This window comes from Python bivittatus, unplaced genomic scaffold, assembly GCF_059951505.1.
Source record: "Python bivittatus isolate LINGU-HERP-01145 unplaced genomic scaffold, Pbiv_v1 ctg000700_np1212, whole genome shotgun sequence".
NCBI classification, from domain to species: domain Eukaryota; kingdom Metazoa; phylum Chordata; class Lepidosauria; order Squamata; family Pythonidae; genus Python; species Python bivittatus.
Window position 1 is genome coordinate 2,483,233 of NW_028277098.1, and position 24,396 is coordinate 2,507,628.

The window sequence follows — 24,396 nt, forward strand, 5'->3', positions numbered from 1 at the left end:
TACTGTGCAGAACATTTCTAACACAGGATAAGTACCAAAGTTATCATTTATCCTGCAATTTGCAAACAGCATTATACAACCTGACATTTATTTCAATTGATATTAAAGTCATAATGTAGATGCACATCTGTATAATTACTATGAAGTGACATCAGTACAACTTATCACATCCTGGAAAACATCTCACAGAAAGGGAAGGTACAGATCTAAGAATATTACTCAGTTAGAAAGGATAAGCCAATTACATGTTTTACACATCAATTAAGTTTTTATTCAAAAACAAAGTAGTCATATTAGTTTAACTCATGGACCCTGGGTATACAGTGTAACAATCACATAGTCTATTTTTAATGTAATTAAATTAATTGCTTAATATACATAACATTAACTTTCCAGTTAGTAGATTCCAGCATCTGGAAAAAAAACCCAAGAAAAATAATGTACGGGTGGAGAAGAAAGAGAATAATTGAATTACTAACATTTTCCTGGGATGACAACAAACATGTATTACAGTCCTGTAAACAGTAGCATCATGCATTGATAACGGGGGGGGGAGTCCTAATTAAGACACAATTCAAGAATACAGGAAGTTAAATATGATTGCTTTATCGGGATCCAAAATTGTTGTAGTAGTAAGGTTCATCTGGTCGATAACCGTAAGCAGTAGTCGGGCGGCTTGGAATACCCATGGGCTGGCCAAACCCATCCACTGCAACACTATTAAAAAAAGACAAGAGTTAGCATTTATAATACAGATGTAGAACGTTGCCTATGCAAAAAGGTTTGGGTTTGGGGAATAACAATAAAGAATAGTAAATTGTTTAATATCAGTTGTATGCAGGATACCAAATAAACTCCATTCAATCTAATTGCCAGTTATGATCATCAAAGCCATTTTTGTACGTTGTTGCACAATACCTGATATTAACATAATACCCGACAGACAATGTCTGTTACTGTATTATTGCATAGTAATAGAACTTTTCCTCTTGTCTTCCAAAAGATGAAAATATACAAACTGTAAAACTGGGGTGAGGAGTCCAGCATCCAGATCTGACAGGAAAAAACCCAAGCACAGGCTAACAACTTCCCAGGCAGTGTAGTCTCTCTCCTCTTCTTTTGGTTATAAATAAGTATTTTAGATTTTTTAAATGTTTCTTCTAATAAGCAGAAATCCAAATTTGATTTTTTAAAAATGTACTTAAATGTAGATTTGGCTTTGACTTGCCAGGACTAGTTTTCCCCCAATTCCTATTTGTGGCATCCTTGAAGTGCTACATGAACCTCAACTGCAGTTCTCCATTGCCAAGGAAACTCTCTGTCAGTGGCCTAGGAATATTAATTATGGTCTTCCAAGTTAGAAGTAAAGACTGAGATTCCTCCTCAGTTTATGAGCTGAATGAATGGCCCAACCATTACTAGTCTACAGTAGTACATGCATGTACAAAGACATACATCCACCAAGTATGTTTTATTTAGAATGAATGTTTTTGTAAAAAAATACAGAAACACATAACCAGGTGTACACATGACCAATGAGAAATCTGCTTTCTCACTGTTTTCCAAATAAATGTCAAGACACTCTGAACTACATTAAGGAAAAGACTTACCCCAAAGTAAACCAGACAGTACCCTTTAATGTTCTGATATGAAAATAAAAATGGTCAGCTCTTTGAATTCCAATCTGTGCTAAGTCCATTTGACATTACTTCATTCTCAAGAGCAAAACTGCTGCTGGCAGAAGCTGCTTTGAATATATAGGTTTGTTTTTCCATCAGATTGCTGTCTTTTCTCACCAGCAGCAATTCTTTAAGGTCTGTGTTCTTTTCCAGTCTTTGTATGAGATATTTATTTAAATATTAATATGCTATTAATTAGAACCAACTACATCTAAGGATGAAGATAAAAATTCCTATGAACTCCTGATGTTCCTTAACGGCAGAATTTGTGTGCCCAACTTCTTGCGTTTCTTTGCTACAGGAGCCTGCTGTTTATTTAGAAGTTATTCTTGAACCACTAGATGGCAAGCTATCATCTTTAGTTATCACTAGTTCTTTCCAGACAGTTTCAATCTATTTCAACTTAGCCAAAACTACCCCTGAATATATTTTTAATTAGGCAGGAGAGAGAATCATGGTTTTAATTACATTCTGATCAAATCAATACTTTTAGTTCAAGAAACATGTAAGTAATTAGGTGCAGTGTCTTAATGTTCAGGGCTTGTGATGCTTTGGTATTTCCAAATGACTTACGTATGCAGTGGCTCAGATATGTCACTCTGCAATGTTAAACCATGCCTGTATTAAAGCATTTAGATTACAAGGAATAACCCACATCCCAAGATACATGCTGGTAAGGATTCAAACCTACATGCAAAACTGATTTCAACTTTTTTTCTAAAAACATAAGGATGTATTAAATTAGAAAACCTGAGTGAATATGCAGATAAATTCATAGAAACTGACAACCTGAATAAAAGGTGGGATATATAACTGACCAGTGCATTCAATGGTGAAAATACAAAATGAGAATTGAAAATTATATAAAGTTGTCTTTTCAAACTAATGATCTTTCTACACTATGTTTAAAAAATGAAAACAGCAGATAGTTATAGCTCAGTGTTTTATTTACATGCATGCCTGTATGCTCAGAAAAAAATCAAAACATAAGGTGGGAAGGGCTGGAAGCAACCTCACCAAATGAAAGTAATTAATGGTCATGGCCACCATGGCAGCCATTTTATAACTAAATTTACTTCTTCCTGTCAATACATTTTCAAAAATTCAAGCCCAAAAATGGTGGGATCCCTGGCCTACTGCCATAACACCAGCCCCTGATATCTCTATGTTATAATATTTAATCTTTACAGTTAGTCCTTGAGTAATGCCCACTTGTCCAGTGACCATTCAAAATTATGACGGCGCTGAACTAGGGGGACTTACAACCAGTCCCCAAAGTTGTGGCCATCACCGTGTCCCCTTAGTCATGATCCAGGTGCTCAGCTCACAATTACAATGTTGTGAGCCACAGTCACATGATCGCCATTTGCAACCTACCCTGCCAGCTTCCCACAAGTCCTTCTCCCAAGGACCTCCATTACAGAATAACAGATCCCTGCCTGTCTTAGTACTCCTTGCCCGCCTTCCATAGTGCACATGCAGCACCCCCAATCTCTGCGCTCCATAGCACCTGCCCACAGCACCACTCCTCCACCACCACCCCTGCGGCACCTGCACACCCCTCCACCATGCTTCTTCCCTGGGACTCCCGCCTCTTCCCACTTAACAGTCCATGCAGTCCTGGGGTTAAGCCAACTGGGACTGCCAGAATTGCCATTGCTAAGCAATGCGGTCACATGACATCACACTTTATAACCGCATTGCTTAGCAATGGAAATTCTAGTCCCAATTGCCATCGCAACCCAAGGACTATCTGTATGTTTTAATTTGCTTGAGGGACATAGGAAATGAATTATTTAGATATTGACTATCCCTTCAGTGTTACAAAAGGAGCATTCACTTTAAAAAACAAAGGTACAACCATTGAACGTTTTACTAGCTAAAGGAAGTATATACTAAAAAACAAGCCAACCCCTTCTTTCTGTAGGAATAACGTCCTACTTTTGCATTTGTCTTTTCGTTAATTTACTTGAAAATTATTTGGCTACTTGTCCTTTTTTCAAATCCATACATAAAAGCAACACCATAATTTCCTCTCTTAATTTGGCAGAAGCAGCAATGTATTATAGGAATAATCTGTGGGTGTGCAGCATCTTATTAGCACAACATGGGGCTTACTAAAGAGTAACATATTCCTTAGCTCAAAACTATATACTAAGGAGGTTTCTTCCTCCTCTACAATTATCTAAGCGGGCCTTCTCTGTGCCTGTCCTCTGGAACATCATTCTGCTCGAGATTCATATGGCTCCTACAGTGGGGCAAAAAAGTATTTAGTCAGCCACCAATTGTGCAAGTTCTCCCACTTAAAAAGATGAGAGAGGCCTGTAATTTCCCTCATAGATATACCTCAGCTATGAGAGACAAAATGAGAAAAAAAATCCAGAAAATCACATTGTCTGATTTTTAAAGAATTTATTTGCAAATCATGGTGGAAAATAAGTATTTGGTCACCTACGAACAAGCAAGATGTCTGGCTCTCACAGACCTGTAACTACTTCTTTAAGAGGTTCCTCTGTCCTCCACTCGTTACCTGTAGTAATGGCACCTGTTTGACCTTGTTATCAGTATAAAAGACACCTGTCCACAACCTCAAACGGTCACACTCCAAACTCCACTATGGCCAAGACCAAAGAGCTGTCGAAGGACACCAGAAACAAAATTGTAGACCTGCACCAGGCTGGGAAGACTGAATCTGCAATAGGCAAGCAGCTTGGTGTGAAGAAATCAACTGTGGGAGCAATAATTAGAAAATGGAAGACATACAAGACCACTGATAATCTCCCTTGATCTGGGGCTCCACGCAAGATCTCACCCCGTGGGGTCAAAATGATCACAAGAACGGTGAGCAAAAATCCCAGAACCACACGGGGGGACCTAGTGAATGACCTGCAGAGAGCTGGGACCAAAGTAACAAAGGCTACGCCATCAGTAACACACTATGCTGCCAGGGACTCAACCCTTGCAGTGCCAGACATGTCCCCCTGCTTAAGCCAGTACATGTCCGGGCCCGTCTGAAGTTTGCTAGAGAGCATTTGGATGATCCAGAAGAGGATTGGGAGAATGTCATATGGTCAGATGAACCCAAAGTAGAACGTTTTGGTCTAAACTCAACTCGTCATGTTTGGAGGAAAGAGAATGCTGAGTTGCATCCAAAGAACACCATACCTACTGTGAAGCATGGGGGTGGAAACATCATGCTTTGGGGCTGTTTTTCTGCAAAGGGACCAGGACGACTGATCCGTGTAAAGGAAAGAATGAATGGGGCCATGTATCGTGAGATTTTGAGTGAACACCTCCTTCCATCAGCAAGGGCATTGAAGATGAAACGTGGCTGGGTCTTTCAGCATGACAATGATCCCAAACACACCGCCCGGGCAACGAAGGAGTGGCTTCGTAAGAAGCATTTCAAGGTCCTGGAGTGGCCTAGCCAGTCTACAGATCTCAACCCCATGGAAAACCTTTGGAGGGAGTTGAAAGTCCGTGTTGCCCAGCGACAGCCCCAAAACATCACTGCTCTAGAGGAGATCTGCATGGAGGAATGGGCCAAAATACCAGCAACAGTGTGTGAAAACCTTGTGAAGACTTACAGAAAACGTTTGACCTCTGTCATTGCCAACAAAGGATATATAACAAAGTATTGAGATGAACTTTTGATATTGACCAAATACTTATTTTCCACCATGATTTGCAAATAAATTCTTTAAAAATCAGACAATGTGATTTTCTGGATTTTTTTCCCCATTTTGTCTCTCATAGTTGAGGTATACCTATGATGAAAATTACAGGCCTCTCTCACCTTTTTAAGTGGGAGAACCTGCACAATTGGTGGCTGACTAAATACTTTTTTGCCCCACTGTATTCAGGCCCTATTTAAATGAGCCCTTATAACCTGGCTCTATTTCCAAGTGCTGGGTCGGAGTGGGTGATGGACCCCATAAGTGATGTTTTGATCTTTTAGATAACTGATTTTTTTTTCTGGACTTTCTCTTGGATGATTTAATTTTTCATTTTTACAGTTTTTGATGGTTGTATTCTATAAACTGCCCAGAATCATAACAGAGTGGGGCAGCCTAACACACACACACACATTTTTATTTGGCTGATAAACTATGCTCTGATATATTCATGCTGTTCAAACAACTCTGATTTCTTTTCAGATCATATGAACTGTTGTACCTTTGTGAAATCAATACAAAAGACAAAGAAACTATTATAATACCTTTTAAACTGTGGGAGCTTCTAGGCAGGATTTTTATTATGTACTTAATTTATAGAATTTTACCAGTGGTGGGATGTTGGAATATGGAAGCAAATGTCAGTTGTAACCCTCATGTTTTTCTCATAGCATCTTCATTCATTTCTTGCTACAATAATATGTTAAACAGTAACTGTACAAAGACTTGATGGGAAGCCCTGAAAGTTTTCTATCGATGAGCATTCTCTATGTAAAAATAGTAAGTCATAGAAGATTTATGTCACTGGTGGAGGTAATGATAAACACCACAGATTTGGAAGCTTTATTTTCTCCTGCTTTATTTTCTCCAATTACATAGTGACAGGAAGATGGTGTTGTAGCAGAGAGCAGCTTAAATTAACTAATTGCTGTGTAGCACTAACTCCTGAATGTCTTATCCTAGGGACTTTTAATTATTTATTTTTTTCCCCTAAAATTGTTTCCAAATATCAGTTATATTACTGTTTCTACTACATGCACTTCTCTTGAGCACAATAAATTTAAATCTTAGGGTTATTCAGACTACTAAGCATAATCTAGGAGTTCTTCACAGTGACAGCTAAGCTTTCCTTCTAAGATGTTGCCAAAGAGAAAATGTGCTCAAAAATGCAAGATAAATTTTGTAAAGTTAAATTACACATCTATTCAGGATTCCTGAAGGTGAGATGCTTTGGAGAACTAAAACCACATTAAAAAAATTACAAAACCCATCCAACCCATAGAAGCTGGCATTGTCCACAGTCTTCCAGAACTTAACTGAGACACTGCTTGTTAATCTGCAATAACAGAATATTCATCTATTCTGATTTTTGCCTAAAAAACTAAATTAACCTGTATTTCTAGTATGAACATTTGCCTAAGCAACAAGGATACATAATACATAATAACAAAAAATATGAAGGGGGTCTGGGATCCATGCAGTTTATTCTTTGATAGAAAATCAGTTTCCTTTTGCATTGAATAAAGTACTGCTTTGAATTCACATGCTTTAACTGAAACTAATTTTACAATCATTAAAATACAATCATTGAATTTTCTATTGCAGAGCTAAAGCAAGATAAGACTTGCCAATTTTAAGAAGCAATTATACTGCAGGTAAATTATTCAAACTGATCATAACTTTAAAAACCCTATAAATTCTCAGTGTAAAATAGCCTCTCAATTGCCTTTCTCATCCCACTATCCCATCACCCTCCTCGTTTGGCTTGTATTAGCAGAACAAAAAGCCTCAAAAATTGGTGTGTCAGAGAATAAGCAAGGATAAAGTATGCAGGTTCTGAATCCAGATAAACAATTAAAGCTCCCCATCACATCCCCACCACGGGGGAACATTTTAGATATTGAGCTTGTCTACATTTATTCCCTCCCATTTTGGAGAAACAGTGTAAATAAATGAAACTTAATTGAAAACAAGGACTAGGAATAGATTACTTTTTCATAACAGCTTCTGAAAATGTGTGCCTGTGTTATATTTAGTTGGCACACTGGTAAGACTTTTCACTGCCCCTTACTGGGGTCAATGCATTGTGGAATAAAAGAAATATGTGGTGATGGCAGAAAACATGAATGAATCCTTTCACTACTGGCAATGTTTTCCTAATCAGCTGTAATACAGTTGCATGCACCCAGAGTCAAATTTTACATGTAAGTGACACAACCTCTACATGGTACAAATGTAAACATTATTTTGCAATGTTTAAAAAAAGGTATTTTTTATCGTTAGAATAATAAATACAAAGGAAAAATGGTCTAAATTAGATAGTAACAGTTGAATAACACAAAAAAGAAACAACTGCTAAGAACAGATAAAAACATTATGGGAAAACTTTCTAGTAACACATCATCCCCTTCATTTATTTCACCAACCATTGACCACAACCTAGATATTTATACATTAAACATTAAAAATGATTGCTAGTATACATTTAAATCCTTTCATCTATTATTTTTATTGGTCTCATAACTTTCTTCCTAAAAACCATATTGCAAATGTCTATATTTGCTCTGCTGTGTAATGTGTAGTATATAATTCTTGCTTAAATTTGGTTAGATATCTGTTATGGATATACTGTATACTGTCAATTTTGCCATTACAGCATATTCTCCCATTTTGGTCCCCCCTTCTGATATGGTCAGCAAAGTTCTTTTTTTCCAATGTTGTACCAAATTTGTTCTTGCAGCTGTCAACACTTATCTTTGTAAATTGTGATATTTTTCATTCATGTTTTCTGGAATTATACCTAATAAGAATATTTGTGGTTTCAGTTCAAATTTTATTTTTAGGATTTTCTGAATATTTTGATGTATTTCTTTGCAGTGATTTTTAGTTTTGTTACACATAACCACCACATATGATTAAATGTTCCTTCTTTATTTTGGTATTTTGAACAGTAATTGTTACATGATTGTTACTTCTGGAATGAGTTCCCCCGAAATTTGAAAAGGTCAAATTCTACTGGTGTTTCAAAGGGCCTTGAAGACCTGACTCTTTGCCCAGGCCTTTGGCAAGCATGACTGAAGCCCCCTTTTCTTCTTTTTCTTTGTTCCCATTTGGGTTATCTTTGCTATCTTTACTCTTTTTTTGTTTTTTGTTTTCTTGTTTTAATTTTTTAAAAACATTTTGTAAACCACCCAGAGTTGCTGGGAGTTGGGCAGCATATAAATTTAATAATAAATAAAAAAATAAAAAAATAAAAAATAATTTGTCTATCTTGGTAATTATTGACAGAATTATATACTATCTATAAACATTTTATACCAATTTTCCCTTAAATTATAACAGGGAGTGAATTTTATTGATTTTTTCCCCATAGCTCTTCCCATACTGTGATTATTTCTCTGAAGTTCTGCATCCAATTTATCATGCAGTTTTTGATTTGTTCCATTGGTGTGTCATATTTCAATAACAATGTATACCTATACATTCTAATAGGTAATCTGGGTTTCTTCCTAAGTGATTCAAATTCTGTCATCTTTCTCAAAGACCTTCTTTCATTTTTGAAAACACTTTTTATTCTTCCAGCAATTTGTAAATACATCAGTCATAGTAAATTCCTACCTTCATCACACAGTTCTTGCTATGTCTTTACTCTGTTTCCTGAATCTTGATATACCATATTGGCATATGTGATTAAATCTTTCTTTCTATAGTTGTTCCTGAAGTTTGACAGTGAAGCTAATGGTGAAGTCAGAACACTTACTGTTTTTAAAAGATTCTGAATTTTTACCAAACTTTGTCTTATAATATGTCCTTTCAAATTATTTTCTTCTTTTGTTTTGTTATAATCACAAGTACCTATGAAGTCCATTGGCTAAGCTGACTCCTTCTATGGTCATTCTCCAAATTTAAACACTTATTTATATACAGTTGTTTATAGATTCAAAATAAGAAAGTAGTGAATAATGTTTGAGATCTCTCCATAGATTATTCAAGTCTGGGAACTGTGAAGGCCATTCCAACATTTTTGTTTTCTTTCCTACAAATACTTCATGGTCAATTTGGAGGTATGTTCTGGGCTGTTGCCTTGATAAAATATCCAAGCTCTTTTCAGCTTCACTTTCTTTACCGACTGTGGAACATTATCTTCTATAATGTGTTGGTATTAAGTTGAACCCATTCTTCCTTCCTTCAGCACAATATTTTCTGTGATTCTGGCTACCATAAAACTCCAAAGCATAATAGAGCCACCTCCATAGTTAGCCAGATGTTCTTTTCTTCAAATGCTTCATCCTTTTTTCTCCAAATGCATCTTTTGTTGCTGTGGCCAATATTTTTGTTTTCAGTCCAAAGCATTTTTTCCCAAAATGTTTCAGGCCTATCAAGGGTTTCTTTTTCAAACTTAAGATTACTTTTGTGATGGGTTTAGAGAAAAGGTTTTCAGTGGCATGCAAATAAATCCCTGTTGTATAAGCAACAATGTGATGTCAGTCTGTGGACATCTACTCCAGTGTTAGCCCAGTGTTTCGGCAGGTCTTTTGTAGCTTCTGTTTTGCAGATATGGGCAATTTTCAGGCACTTTTAGCAGAGATTTTTCTTGGTCTCCCAGATCTTGACTTGACTTCAACAATTCCATGTAACTTCTATTTCTTAACAATGTTTCTCACATTTGAAATTGCTAGCTCAAAGCATTTAGAGATTTTTGTATAGCCTTCCCATTTTATAAGAGTGAATTCTTTTCATTTGCAAATGCTCAGACAACTACTTAGAGAAGCCCATGATGGTTGAAAGTAGACAGAACAGCAATCACAACCAGATAGGTTAAGAGAGTCAGATTATTTGTTCAGTTTGGAATTGTCATCACCTAGCTAACTATAGCCCTAACAAGCCAATCACATTTTAGAACCTTATTAACAAGTACACAGTTAAAAAAGCCCTGAATCAACTGGAAAAGTGTCCAAATTTCTGCACCTGCCATATTCATATTTTCTTATCTGTAAACAATTTCATGTGACTATGTACACACTGAAATTTGCAGAAAAATCTTGTGCTTAACTTTATACCCTGTAGAGATTGTGTTGGCTTTTATTTACTTAGGGATTTACTGAAACATAAAATTTGACCAGGGCTGCATAGATTTTTGTATGCAGGAGTATGTAAAAGTTCTTTATAGGCTACCCTCAAAGTCATGTTGCACCAATTGAACAATCATATTCTATTTAATTTTAAAAAATGGAGCAAGAGATATATCACCCTCAAGAAATAACCCATTAATATCTGGACTGGTAATGTTACTCCAGCTCCTTAATTTGGAATTATTCAAACATGGTTACTTATAGATCTAGCTCTGTTATGCTTATTATCATTGAAAAACCCCTTTATCAGAGTCTAGCTTTACAAATGCTAGTTCAGATATACAGTTACTTTAAAAAGAAAAACACAATAAAAATTACAAAAGACAAGATGATTAAATCAAGTGTCCCCCTTGTACCATATAATGGAGGTCTACAAGGATTCTTCTGGCCATAGCTTGGCATTTAACAGCAAGTGATCACTAAGGAAGAAATTTTATTCCATTTAACTGTTGCAGATTTTCTGCAGTGAAAAACGGCTATGTAACCTGAGAAGTGACAGAACAGGGAGATCAAAGCCACAGTCTGGAAATTAAAATAAACCTTCAGGCTACTTCCTGCAAGAAAATTCACTCTGGCAAACTAAAACAGAGTCCACCTAAAAACTGTTCTATTTTATGAGCTGTCACATTAACTCAAGTGGTTTGGACCAGTCAACTTCAGAACATTGTATTTCCTTGTTTCTGTCTCATATACTTCTGTAAGCTGTTTTGGGGAGAGGGGGAGGATAAAAATAAAATCAGAATTCTTTCCTTTGGACTGAAACTGAGAAGGTCATAGCTAAACTCATTAAAATAAACAGGTTTTCATTTGCACATTCCATTCCCATTTACTATTTTTTATTTTTATTTTTTCAGACCTGCATGTAACATACATTTTCTTTAATAACACTTCTACATTGTGTTCAATTATTGTTTAAATCAGTTTATACAGCCCAGATAACTTATAACTCAGGAGCTGGTCTATTCCTAGCAGCACATCTGGAGGAAGTTCAGTGAGAAGTAAGAACATTGGGAATTACTGCTAAGTTTCAAAAGCTGACCATTTTTGACAGTTTTCTCCTGGGACATGCAGAAAATTGAAATTTTCATTGCTCAGAGTTTTTATGGAATTGGACAGCCTTATAAATTTGGCAAATAAATAAAATTACCTATCTAAATTATAAATACTGCTTTGGTGTGCATTAATGTAAATTAATACAAATTAAGTCATAGCCACTGAGAGAAACAACTATTATTGAATAATATCTTAATCCAATCAAACAAAAATCTATGATTAAACTATGATTAAAAATGTTGAACCCTTTTGAATTTTCAGTATTTCTGCATAAATATGACCTAAAACGTAATCTGTTTTCCACAAAAGTTCTAAAACTAGATAAAGAGAACCCAATTAAGGAAATGCGTCAGAAACATTATATTTGTTCATTTGTTCATTGAGGAAAATTATCCAAAGTTACGTATTTGTGTGTGGCAAAACTCTTCTATGAATGTTGGCATTTAGTAAATTGTTAGTGGTGATGGCGGCAGCGGCGGCAGCAGCGGCAGCTCCCAAATAGCTTTGCCTGCTTGTGAACTGCATCACCACTAATGACAAGAGCAGCCTTCTTTTTCCTCTAACACATCATCCTTTCCTTTCTTAACAATGGCAGTGATGCAGAAGGTTACTGCTCTCCAGATTTCTTTATCCCACTTGTCAGATTTATGCTCTCTCGACTGCCGCTGCTGATCTTATCTAGTCTCATCCAAAAAAGAGATGTCCATTTGAATCTTCTTCATCTGTACAATTTCCTCCTCAGATACTCTCACAATTTCCCTGGAGCATGTACAATTCTTGCTTCTAATGATCTCCTTTATTCAATTTCCCCTCCTTATTTTTTCTTGGTTCTTCTTCATCTTCATGTGCTTCTTCTTTCCACATTCCACTCCTTTCCACATCTACTGTTTCTCTTTCCTTTACTGTCTCCAATTTTTCTGCACTTACAACTAACCAGACTTGCCCAGACAAAAGGGCAGCACTGTCAAAGCCTGCTCTGAGTTTTGCTCCTCATTTTACCTGCACAAGTCCACCATGGGCAGCTGTGGTACCACAAAGATTGAGAACTCCTTATATGTAATTATACATATAAAATATATAATTAAAAATAAGTAGAACGTTTTATTTCTTGCTCAACTCTAAATCCCAATGAGATCAGTAGTTTTATTTCTGTGGGTGAGAGTGGAGATGACAGAAGTTGGTTTATCATTTTAGGGAGTCACAGTATCATAGGTTTTTGAATTCCTGGGCCAAATCCTTTCCACTCAGTTTTCTGATTTCACATACAGGCTTTATAAACAGAAGATGCTCTGTAATTTCTTCTGTCATATTGAACTGTATGATCAGCTTTGTTTCTCTGTTTGCTTGATAGACTGATCTTAATAAAGGCAAGCAAAATATCCAGTGCAACATCAGGGATCAGTGATTGGCATCAAAAATCTCTGTGATACAGCATATGTGCATCCAGCTGCTAAAGTCATTTACAATGTTGTTGGTTTGGGGGCTTTCAGTCAGAATATCTACGGTGTTCTGCTACTAATCTTCTGTGGGGCATGATATTTTATGTTACGTTAGCATAGCAGGTCTTCTGCCAAATCTTACAGGCCCTGAAAGAACTCAAGAATAGCTTTGCATCCTAAAACATTTGTTTGGAAATGTACAAATGATAACTTCTAATCTACTAAGATACATTCAACTTTTTCTAGAAGCAGTTTACCTGCTGGAAAAAGGATGCTGACCCACAAGATCTCCATTCTGAAGATGGTAATCACTGAAGAAATCAGGACTTATTGCTCCATCATGTGTTATTAATCCATCTATGAAAACAGGAAAAAAAAGGGTCAGAATGTAGGGGCTTAGGAGATTTTATTTTGGAACTAAGTAGCGTTTGTTTCATGTACTACAATGAAAAATTACATTGTCAGTGGCAGTTTTGTCACTTCCACTTACTATGTAAATATGTGTTTGAATATTTCCAGACAAGCCCTTAAAAGAATTTCGGAAGTGGTATATTCATGGATTTTGAAGGGCTCAAGGTAAAAAACTAACTCGACTCTTTTGGTGCATGGACATTATTATTTCTACAGGGGTATGCTGTTGATTATATGCTGATTATATATATCAGAAGAATAAGAAAGAGAGCCAGTTTGGTCTAGTGGTTAAGGCACTAGGCTAGAAAACGGAGACTGTGAGTTCTAGTCCTGCCTTAGGCATGAAAGTCGGCTGGATGACTTTGGGCCAGCCATTCTCTCTCAGCCCAATTCACCTCACAGAGTTGTTGAGGGGAAAATAGCAGGAGGAAGGAGTATTAGGTATGCTCGCCACCTTGAATTATTTATAAAAATAATAAAGGCGGGATTAAAAAAAACTAAACAAAAAAACAAAAAAAAGAGGTTCTCTTTTGCCTTAAAATTACCCTTCTTCCTTATGACTAGAATCCAACATTGTTATTACATAAATGGATTTTTTTAATACTTGGTGATTGACCCTCCCTCTTACAAGGGATGGTTGGTTGAATTTGCTTCCTTTCTCTGCCGCTATAGGCCATGTGGAAATAAAGAAAAAAGAACAAGGAGATTTCAAACTCATATGATACAGTCAAGGGATGTAATGAGATGTGACCTAACAGTGAAAAAGTAAGTTCAGTTCCCGCAACTGTTAATTTCTTTCAAGGGAAGCTGATAATTTACAAAAGAAGTCCTATATAGAAGAACTGTTTTTGTTTGAGAGAAGCTTTAAGACAACTTCTGAAAGATACCACATTTTAGATAATACAAGCAATGTATGCAGCAAATGACTTTATTTTTCTTGTTGTTTACAACCACAGGTCTTTTTAGTTTTCTTGTTTCTTGTTTTGAGAATGATTCCCACCTAGAAGACTTAGAGGTAAAAACTGAAGACCCAGATTTCTGCTTGTCTCACAATAACAAATTATGCTGGGATCTTTGGGAGATGATTGAGCAAAACCTGGAATTGAAAGTAATCCACTGGTTTTTGTGCTGGGAAGGGCTAATTGGGTTTGCTGGTTAATAATACCCTGTACCTGTCACAAACCAATACACTAGACTCTACTCTAAGAAACCTTGCTCTAGCCATCAGGCCTTGAGACACCTTCCCTTGAGGCCTACATAATTCAGTATGCTTTCCCATTATGGTTCTATGGGTAGGATAGTCCTTAATTTTGTCCTCAACCTTCCCCTACAAGGAGGGAGGATAAGACAATGAATATGCTACAAATTTAGCTGTTTTCCCTCTTCATCTAGTCTTTTTATTGCTATACTGGGACTGGGGGAAAAAATCCCCTGCAAAAGGAACCCTCTTATATGGGGAGAGATTCTCTTATAACTAATGACCCCTGTACCCCCCACCCCATAATCCATACTTAAAAAGCATGGTGTGGGGAGGAAGACTGGCAGCTAGCAAGACTAATAATATTAGTAGAAGTAACACATTCAGGATGAATAAAAGTAGTTCTGGTTATACATGACAACTATTCTAGTAGAGCATACTAGCTGAAGTTAAAAATTTGCACTGCTTTCCATGACAATCTCAATATATGTTGAAATACGTCCTTTGAAATACATAATCTCTTCCACGGTTTATCATATTTTTGGAATTACTCTTAGATAATTCACTATTCAAATGGGAATTTGAAAGTGAAAAATTACCTGATAAATTCAAGTAGCAATTGTTTTAGCATTTGTGACAACAAGCTAGCATCAGATAAAACAGATGCAAACAAAAATCAGGACTGTTTAAAGAAGACTTCTCCAAACCAAGCAAATATATGCAAACATATTGTAACAAGACTGAAAAAAATAATACAAAGGAAAACATGTAGACAAATTTTCCTTTTTGATTATCTGCTTATATTATAACCAGATGTAAATAGCAACATGGATTGAATAAACATGTTCATTTCTTTCTAAATATCCTTTGGAGAAAGCGTGTGTCACAAGGATTTAAATTAAACAGACATCAGAGTATATCACAATACAATTTTAGGTCAGTACTAGAAATTGCAAATGCTATGGGGCTTCCATCTTCTTCTACCCACTCACTCCTAATTTGAGATAACATAATTACTCTCTAAAAATTCCTATCTCTTGCAAATAGATTGGAATGGAGCAGGAAAATTCAGATTTGGATTATTTATCGATTTTTATTTATTGAACATATTTATATCCTGCTGCAGTCAAAAGCACCTCTGTGGCTTACATTATAGTAGTTGAAGATTTAAAAAATCCTCCAGTTTAAGGGGAAAGTGCTAATGTTTAGGGGAAATTACTAATACTTCAAAACCCCAGGAATGTTCTTATATCCTGTTCCACAAAAGTTTTAAATTCTGTGCTTAATATTATATAATGGTTTTCAGAAATCAGGCCTCCAGAACCATAGTTGCACTAGTCTTTCAGGCCACAGCTGCAAGAGTACCAGCTTCAACTGAGACAGCATGCAGCAGCTTATGTAGGGATAGGACCTCTTAGGTTCTCCTATATAACACTGCTACTGGAAGAGTTGCATCAGTTACCAGGTGCAATTCAAATAATGGCTTGAGACCTGGATATCTATGAGACTACTTTTCCCTCTGGCTTCTGTCTGCCCAAGAAGATGGGGAAGGGTGAGATTCCTCCAGGTCCCGTCTCTTAAGAAATGTCATCTTCAGGGACCATAAGGCAAGCCTTTTCTGGAACTATATTCCTCACAAGATCAGGTTGGCTCCCACCTGTTTTTTTTCCAGAAAGGCATTAAAACATATTTATTCCAGAGAGCTTGGAAGCAGATTTGAGATGAGAGAGACGCTCCTGCTATGGATTTGGATACTGTTGGTTGTTCCTCAGGTTACTACATTTTCTTATTAATTGACTACTGTCCTTATTCTAATGTTTTGTAAGCTGCTTAGAGGCTTGTTTATTTAGATTGACATTTAAATTTTAATAAATAAATACATGTATAGTATTTTTATTTTATAGGGAATAGAATTTGAGACAGGGGAAATGAAAATTGCTGTTATGCTCTTTTCTTTTTCATTTTCTTTCAAGTAAATAAATCTTGATTTTGTTGTTCTTGCTCTATGTAACACGAGTAGGCAACCCAGCCATCCACAGTTGGTTAAGCCCTCCAGATATTCCCAATATTCTATAAGGCCCAGTGACCAGAGTTCTTCCATTATATAAGCCATATTGTTAGAATTCTGGCTTATGCTCTGCTAAGGTCACTTGGCCTTTCAGGAACAGGGTTTTTCACAATAATTAGGCATGGCTACAACCACAATAAGCCAGGAGGGTGACAATCAAGTCTGGAGATGCAGGGATGCCTTTAATGTTCCATTCCCAGAATCTAAAGCTGCTTCACAAATGTTGGAGTGGGGGTGGGGGAAGAAAGAGATCTGGAAATATCCAAGTTTATGTGCATTTACAGTACTGTGCAAAAGTTTTAGGCAGGTGTGAAAAAATGCTGTACAGTAAGAATGCTTTCAAAAATATATTCATTCAGGAGGGCTTTTGCACAGCTTCGGGTTGTGCACCAGTTACATCCCTTCCTGGATCGGGATGCCTCTGAACGGTCACTCATGCCTTTGTTATCTCCCAGATAGACTACTGCAATGCGCTCTACATGGGGCTACCCTTGAAGAGTATCCGGAAGCTTCAGCTGGTCCAGAATGCAGCCATGCGAGCTATTTTTGGGGTCCGAAGGACCCATATAACACCTTTGCTCCATGAGCTGCATTGGGTACCAATTTGCTTCCGGGTCCAATTCAAGGTGTTGGTTATCACCTTTAAAACCCTACATGCCATGGGGCCAGGCTGCCTGAGGGGCCAGGCTGCCTGAGGGGCCAGGCTGCCTGAGGGGCCAGGCTGCCTGAGGGGCCAGGCTGCCTGAGGGGCCAGGCTGCCTGAGGGGCCGCCTCACCCCCATGATTTCAACCCATCCCACCCAATCTCACAGAGAGGGCATGCTCCGGACCCCCTCGACAAAAGAACTCCGACTAGCGGGGTCCAGAAGGCGGGCCTTCTCTGCTGTAGCCCCCGCCCTTTGGAACATCTTGCCCCCAGAGGTGAGACAGGCCCCCTCACTCCCGGCCTTTCGGAGGGATTTGAAGACCTGGCTCTGCCATCTGGCCTGGGAGGGAGGTTGTCAGAAATGGGGTTGGCTAGCCCCCTAGAGGCCTAGTGTGGCTTCCATCAGCCTCTTGGATTTTTTTTTCTCTTCTTTCCATTTGTGTAGATGTGTTTGCCTTTCTATAAAATTTAATTATGTATTTATTTGTTTTAATTTGATGTAAACCGCCCAGAGTCCCCCACTGTGGGGAGATGGGCAGGGATAAGTCTATGTATAAATAAAAAATAAAATAAAATATTGTAATTGTTTATCAATTTACAAAATGCAAAGTGAGCAAACAGAAGAGAAATCCAAATCAAATCAAAATTTGGTGTGACTACCCTTTGCCTTCAAAACAGCATCTATTCTTCTAGGTACACTTCCACAGAGTTTTTGAAGGAACTCAGCAGGTAGGTTGTTCCAAACATCTTGGAGAACTAACCACAGATCTCCTGTGGATGTAGGCTGCCTCAAATCCTTCTGTCTCTTCATGTAATCCCAGACAGACTCGATGATGTTGAGATCAGGGCTCTGTGGGGGCCAAACCATCACTTCCAGGACTCCTTGTTCTTCTTTATGCTGAAGATAGTTCTTAATGACATTGGCTGTATGTTTGGGGTTGTTGTCCTGGTGCAGAATAAATTTGGGGCCAATCACACGCCTCCCTGATGGTATGGCATGATGGATAAGTATCTGTCTATATTTCTCAGCATTGAGGACACCACTGATCCTGACCAAATCTCCAACTCCATTTGCAGAAATGCAGCCCCAAACCTACAAGGAACCTCCACCATGCTTCACTGTTGCCTGCAGACACTCATTATTGTACCGCTCTCCAGCCCTTTGGCAAACAAACTGCCTCCTGCTACAGCCAAATATTTCAAATTTTGACTCATCAGTCCAGAGCACCTGCCACTATTTTTCTGCACCCCAGTTCCTATGTTTTTGTGCATAGTTGAGTCACTTAGCCTTGTTTCCATGTCAGAGGTATGGCTTTTTGGCCAGAATTCTTCCATGAAGACCACTTCTGGCCAGACGTCTCCGGACAGTAGATGGGTGTACATGGGTCCCACTGGTTTCCACCAGTTCTGTGCTGATGGCACTGCTGGACATCTTCCAATGTCAAAGGGAAGTAAGCATGACGTGTCTTTCATCTGCTGCATTGTTTTCTTGGCCAACCAGTGCATCTACGGTCCTCAGCGGTCCCTGTTTCTTTGTGCTTCTTCAAAAGAGTTTGAACAGCGCATCTTGAAAGCCCGGTCTGCTTTCAAATTTTTGCCTGGGAGAGACCTTGCTGATGCAGTAGAACTACCTTGTGTCTTGTTGCCATGCTCAGTCTTGCCATGGAGCATGACCTGTGACATGAAACTGCCTTCCACAACCTCACCTTAGTAGCAGAGTTTGGCTGTTCCTCACCCAGTTTTAAGCCTCCTACACAGCTGTTTCTGTTTCAGTTAATGACTGTGTTTCAACCTACATATGAAATTGATTATCATTAGCACCTGTTTGGTATAATTGGTTAATCATACACCTGACTCTAATCCTACAAGATCCCTGACTTTGTGCAAGTGTACAAGTGTAAGAATTGATGCTGGTTTGAAGCCAAAGGGTAGTCACACCAAATATTGATTTGATTTGGATTTCTCTTCTGTTCACTCACTTTGCATTTTGTAAATTGATAAACAAACACAATTACAATATATATTTTTGAAAGCATTCTTAATTTACAGCATTTTTTCACACCTGCCTAAAACTTTTGCACAGTACTGTATATTTACAAGTGTAAATATCTGTGGGCATTAATGTGTATAATAGATTATTAATCTATTCCAATCCCTTTGAACCAGAAAACTTTCTTTTAATTCTTCCAGGTAAGATGCAGCCTCTGCCATCAGATTTACAAAATAGTCCTCAAATCCTGTGAGAGTCTTGCTTGTTAATATATTCAGAAAAATCTCTTGCATTAACAACTTTAATACTGATAACAAAGTGGAAACGTGCATTCAGTTCCCTACAGCTACAATTAAGCAAGCCAACCCTAAGCCTTCACAGTACGGAATGACCAACAATTTGTACTGAACTTCCACATGAGAGGAATGTACTGCACATCTATTCCAAGGAGCAGCTGCAAGAAGCCTGGGGGTGGGAAGGGAGAGTATTATGCTGCTTTTTGTGTCAGCCTTACCAGCACTGTAATAAAGATCAGGTCTTTCTAGAATATCCCCTTCATGAATATAGGGCTCAATGCGGTCGTCCCCATACAAGTATTGCTCATTTTCATCCATCTGCCGGCTCTCCACCATTTCTAGCCACTGAGAGTTGTGCCATCGGAATTTCTCACTTTGTATCTTCTTAGCCCACTCTTCATCATATTCCTGTTTGTACATTTAGAGATTTTAGTGTTAGGATTTCAATGACATTCTTTGTTATCTTTGCCTTCAAAACAAAATCAAACATATTGCAAGAAGGTGAGGGGGTGGAAAAGAGGAAGATCAAGTTCAAACAGCAAATAAAAAACAAGCAGTAATTTTTTTCTTATTTGAACATCTGGTGCTGGAGTTTTGGCTCTAAATGTAATTTATTTTGCCTGCGAGAAGCCAAAATGTTAAACTAATTTATAAAGAAGAGTGACAATATCATGAAAAATAAGAGCTTAGAAATAGCACTGCTGGGTCTGGCGAAAGTCATCTCTAATCCAGGATTCTACATCACATAGCCAATGAGATGCAACCAAGAAGCAGAAGACAAATGGTATTCTTCCTTAGCAACTGGTCTTTAACACTAAGATGAAACACAGCATTTACAGTATACCTTTCTTTAAAGAATTATGTGGCCCTAATTCCAAATTAGTACTACTTTGTCTTACAGTCAACAGTAAATTTAAAATTATTCTGCAGTGGTCATGCAAAAAAATCCAAAAGTACAGGAAAGAAATATATTTTAAAAAATTATGATGCTATATCCATTAGAGTCTGCTAATCTGGAAATATTGTAATTAATCATTTGAATTATTTGTATTATTCAAGAAAAGAAAGCCCAGCATTCTTAGCAGTGTTTCTGTGCATTTTTAAAATAAATTGATGTATTATGTTTTACATAGTATTACAACTGTTTTATAAGTGAATATTATCCACATCAGATATTAGATATGGATTCCCTAAACAATAAAAAAAACTATGCAAAATAAATTCATATATATAAAGGATACATTATTTGCATGTTAAAGCATTCGCCTGTCCTCAATTTCCGGTTTGTCTATGTATAAAAATCAGTAAGTATAATGAACATATCGAACTAAAATATTCTTGTTACATAGTGGGTGCAATTGATAAATATATTTCCATTTCTCATTGTTCTGAATCTCCTCTTGCTCTTCAGAATAACTGTTCATACAGGTAGTCCTTGGTTAACAAAGTAATTGGGACTGGGAACTCAGTTGCTAGGTGACGCAGTCATAAAGTACATACTTGACCATGCCAACTTAAAATGGCAGTTCCAGTTGTCATCATTAGGTGAATCCTGCACGCTTGTTAGGCGTGACATCACTTGATCTCCATTTGCGACCTCCTGCTGGCTTCCCCATTGACTTTGCTTGTTGGAAGCTGGCAGTGAAGGTTGCAAATGGTGATCACGTGACAGTAGGACACTGTGACTATCGTAATTGCAAGCCAGCTGTCAAGTGCCCAAATCATGATCCCATGACTGCTGGGATGCTGCGATGGCCACAGCTTTGAGGATCAGCCATAAGTCTCCTCATTAAGTAGCATCGTAACTTCAAATGGTTACTGAATGAATGGTCATTAACTGAGGACTACCTATATTCTTAGAATAAAATAGTCACTTACTGCTATTATGTCCAGTGTATTATCGCAGACTTTACGGATTTCAGTATTTTTATCATGCATCAGGTCTATAAGATATGCTGGAGCCTCTAAGAAGATAGAGTAAAGGATCTAAAACAATTTTGGAAGCCTCAAACTGGTGATTTTTATGATTTTGCTATAAAAGGTACACCAAGGGAAATAAGGGTACACCAAGGGACGCGGTGGCGCAGCGGCTTAATGACGCTGAAAGTTGCTGGCCAGAAATGGTCGATGGTTCAGCGGTTCGAATCCAGCCTTCGCGTTAGCAGGGTGAGCTCCTGTTTCCTCCCCAGTTCCTGTCAACCCAACAGTTCGAAAATTCACGTGAGTAGATAAATGGGTACTCTCACTCCGGTGGGAGGAAAAATGCTGGCGGCGCCTTGCAAAAAGGAGTCGGGAGCAGTTTGCCGGTAAGTGCGAAAAACCGCGCGTGCCCGAAAAGAGCGCGAAGCAACAGAAACCTCGCCTCCTGCGCACGCCAGCTGGGCTCTGCTCTAGGAAGGAGGCTCTGGCAAACCACTTCCGAAACACTTGCCTTGAAAACTGCAAGGACTCGTCCACGCAGTCACTGCAGAGTCGGTAACGACTGAGCGCAGATTTTAAAAAAAAAGGGAAATAAAAGAAGGAAACACATGTACTAACCCCAAGCTTCATTATAAAGGAAGGGGACAATCCCTTTTAAGTTTGAAATACTACATTTATTTAAAAAGAAATCGTTTTTTCGCCAAATAATTACCTTTGAAAGGGAATGTCTTTTTATATTCACTAAGAATATCCTAAAAGAGGAAGGAAGGGGAATTCACAAAGAATATAGATATGCTAGCTCTGCCCTCCTGCTGCTACCTTCCACTGACAGACAGTAAGTCTATGCAATGGAATGGAGTGTCTCCTCTATCCATGTAAAGTGAACCACCAGAAAATCAAGTTATCATTAGAGGCTCTATTTCAGACACTCTCTCTTTACACATGGAGAGGATATGGAGGGACCAAAATGCAAATGAGGCGAGTATGTTTACTTAACAAATTCATAACCAAACTTACTTGAGAGTAAGAGCCCCTAATCTCAATAGGACTTATGGCAGAGTAAGCATGCATAGGCTGCCTTGAGCTGAGCTACACAGATCTATCCCCAATAAAGCAGGAGCCTATGCATTACTTATAATAATAAAGCAGTACATACTGGTGCCAGGAATTCTGCTTTCAGTAATAATTTAGATGAAAAGGGGAAAGACAGTAGAACTAGAATCCATTCTTCAGAATGATAGCTTATTCCTGTTCTTCTGTATCTCCCCAGACAAAGGAGTAAATGGAAAGCAGGCTTAGGATATGACCTTGGCAGACTACCAGAGGTCTAACCTGTGGCAAACTTTCTTCCTCCCAAGCTCCATTCATGGAATAATCCCAGTCATATAGCCAATTTTGAAGCATTTCCACAAATAGCTAAAGTATAGTATGTATTGCCTTACCACACAAATCATCCCACATACTGGCTGAAGAAAGCTGCATATGCCTGAAACAATATAATTTTATAACTGGATTAGTTAACCTATTCATTGGCTATTACTTCTATTTCATCTGACACCTTCATATTCCAGGATGGCATCTATTTTGTCCATCCCATCCACCTATATTTTCCCCTCTCTCGCAGTCCAATTGTTTAACTACTCCATGAAGATCAAGAAAAGGTTAGAAGGATTATAAGTGATGGGACATAACCTTGCACACTTGCCTAGTAAATGAAAGATACCAAATTCAGAACTGTTTAGACTCAACTATTGTTCCTTTCCATTTATAAATGAAGAGAGCCAGTCCCGACCTGAAAATTAGTGAGAGAGTGATCAAGGGAACATACTCCACTGCTAATAAACAAACAGCTATATTGATGCTGGTGAGGTGTAAATGAGTATTGAAAACAACACTGAAATATAGGCTTGCCCTGTTTTGCAAGTTCTGTTGCTGAGTAATTGTGGGACAGAAAATAAACAATCACATAGATCACTACATTGCCATATTACGTACACTTGCCTTTTATTCCTTTGCTATTTGTCACAAATTGGGGGAAGTACAAAAGTCCTGGAAGGACAAAAACAGCAGCTCCACATGCACACACAAAGCTAGCTTCTTATTTGTCACTGCATGCATTCTCCATGCTAGTTCCAGCTGTCTTTCAATTAAAAGCAATAATAGCAAAGGAACACTTGATAAAGGATACGAGTCTCTTTGATGATGACATCTCTAGTGGCTTGATGGAAGACCATCTGGTAAAACACATAAATGATTTGGCACACAAACTCATCATCTTCCTGCTGAGCTATAAAAAGAGAGAAAGGTTATCCTGTGTCATATTTTAAATCACTGACTACAAACAATCTAAGCCACATTAATACATATATCAATTCTGTTAGAATACTGTACCTACACATCTTTACTAAAGCTAGGAATAGTAATTTTCTGAAAACTTATTTAATGAACACTGCATCCAATTACTTAAAAAAGAAGGAATCCTTAAACTAGATTAAATTTATAGCAATGGCAATGTTTTCAGATGCAGGTGCCCTCTCTTTTGTATATGTACCCTACCCTCTCTGCTTCCTTTACTCATACAAATATACCTTATATCTCAATGCAATCCCAACATACAGATAATTTCTTTTTCTCAGGCAAGAAAACATAGCAGATTGTCTAAAGAGGGAAACACTATTCTTGTTCCAGAACTTCATCATTTGACTTCCACTGGGAAAAACAAAAGCAACTTCTGTCTTGGTCAATGCAGCTTACTTCAGTCTTCCCTGAGAAAGACAGCAGGAAGAGTTGGGATCAGAAAGGGGAAGTTGTGAACTGAATACAGTCAGTTCACAAGGTTTCTGTAGTCCAAAAGATACACTACTTCCAAAAGAAGAGAATATCTGTAGCT

The 24,396-nt window shown here is 37.8% G+C and overlaps 1 protein-coding gene across 1 annotated transcript in view; it reads right to left on the bottom strand.

Annotated features, from left to right (window-relative positions):
• Window positions 1-226: 226 nt before the first annotated feature.
• KIFAP3 (kinesin associated protein 3) overlaps window positions 227-24,396 on the bottom strand; it is a 78,495-nt gene continuing 54,325 nt past the window's right edge. Inside the window, exons 16-20 of the mRNA XM_088153277.1 lie at window positions 23,695-23,793; window positions 21,465-21,550; window positions 19,805-19,994; window positions 13,235-13,334; window positions 227-717 (exon numbers count right to left, since the gene is read on the bottom strand). Coding sequence (XP_088009403.1) covers window positions 606-717; window positions 13,235-13,334; window positions 19,805-19,994; window positions 21,465-21,550; window positions 23,695-23,793 — 587 coding nt within the window. The 3' untranslated portion in view covers window positions 227-605. The remainder of the gene's footprint in view (window positions 718-13,234; window positions 13,335-19,804; window positions 19,995-21,464; window positions 21,551-23,694; window positions 23,794-24,396) is intronic.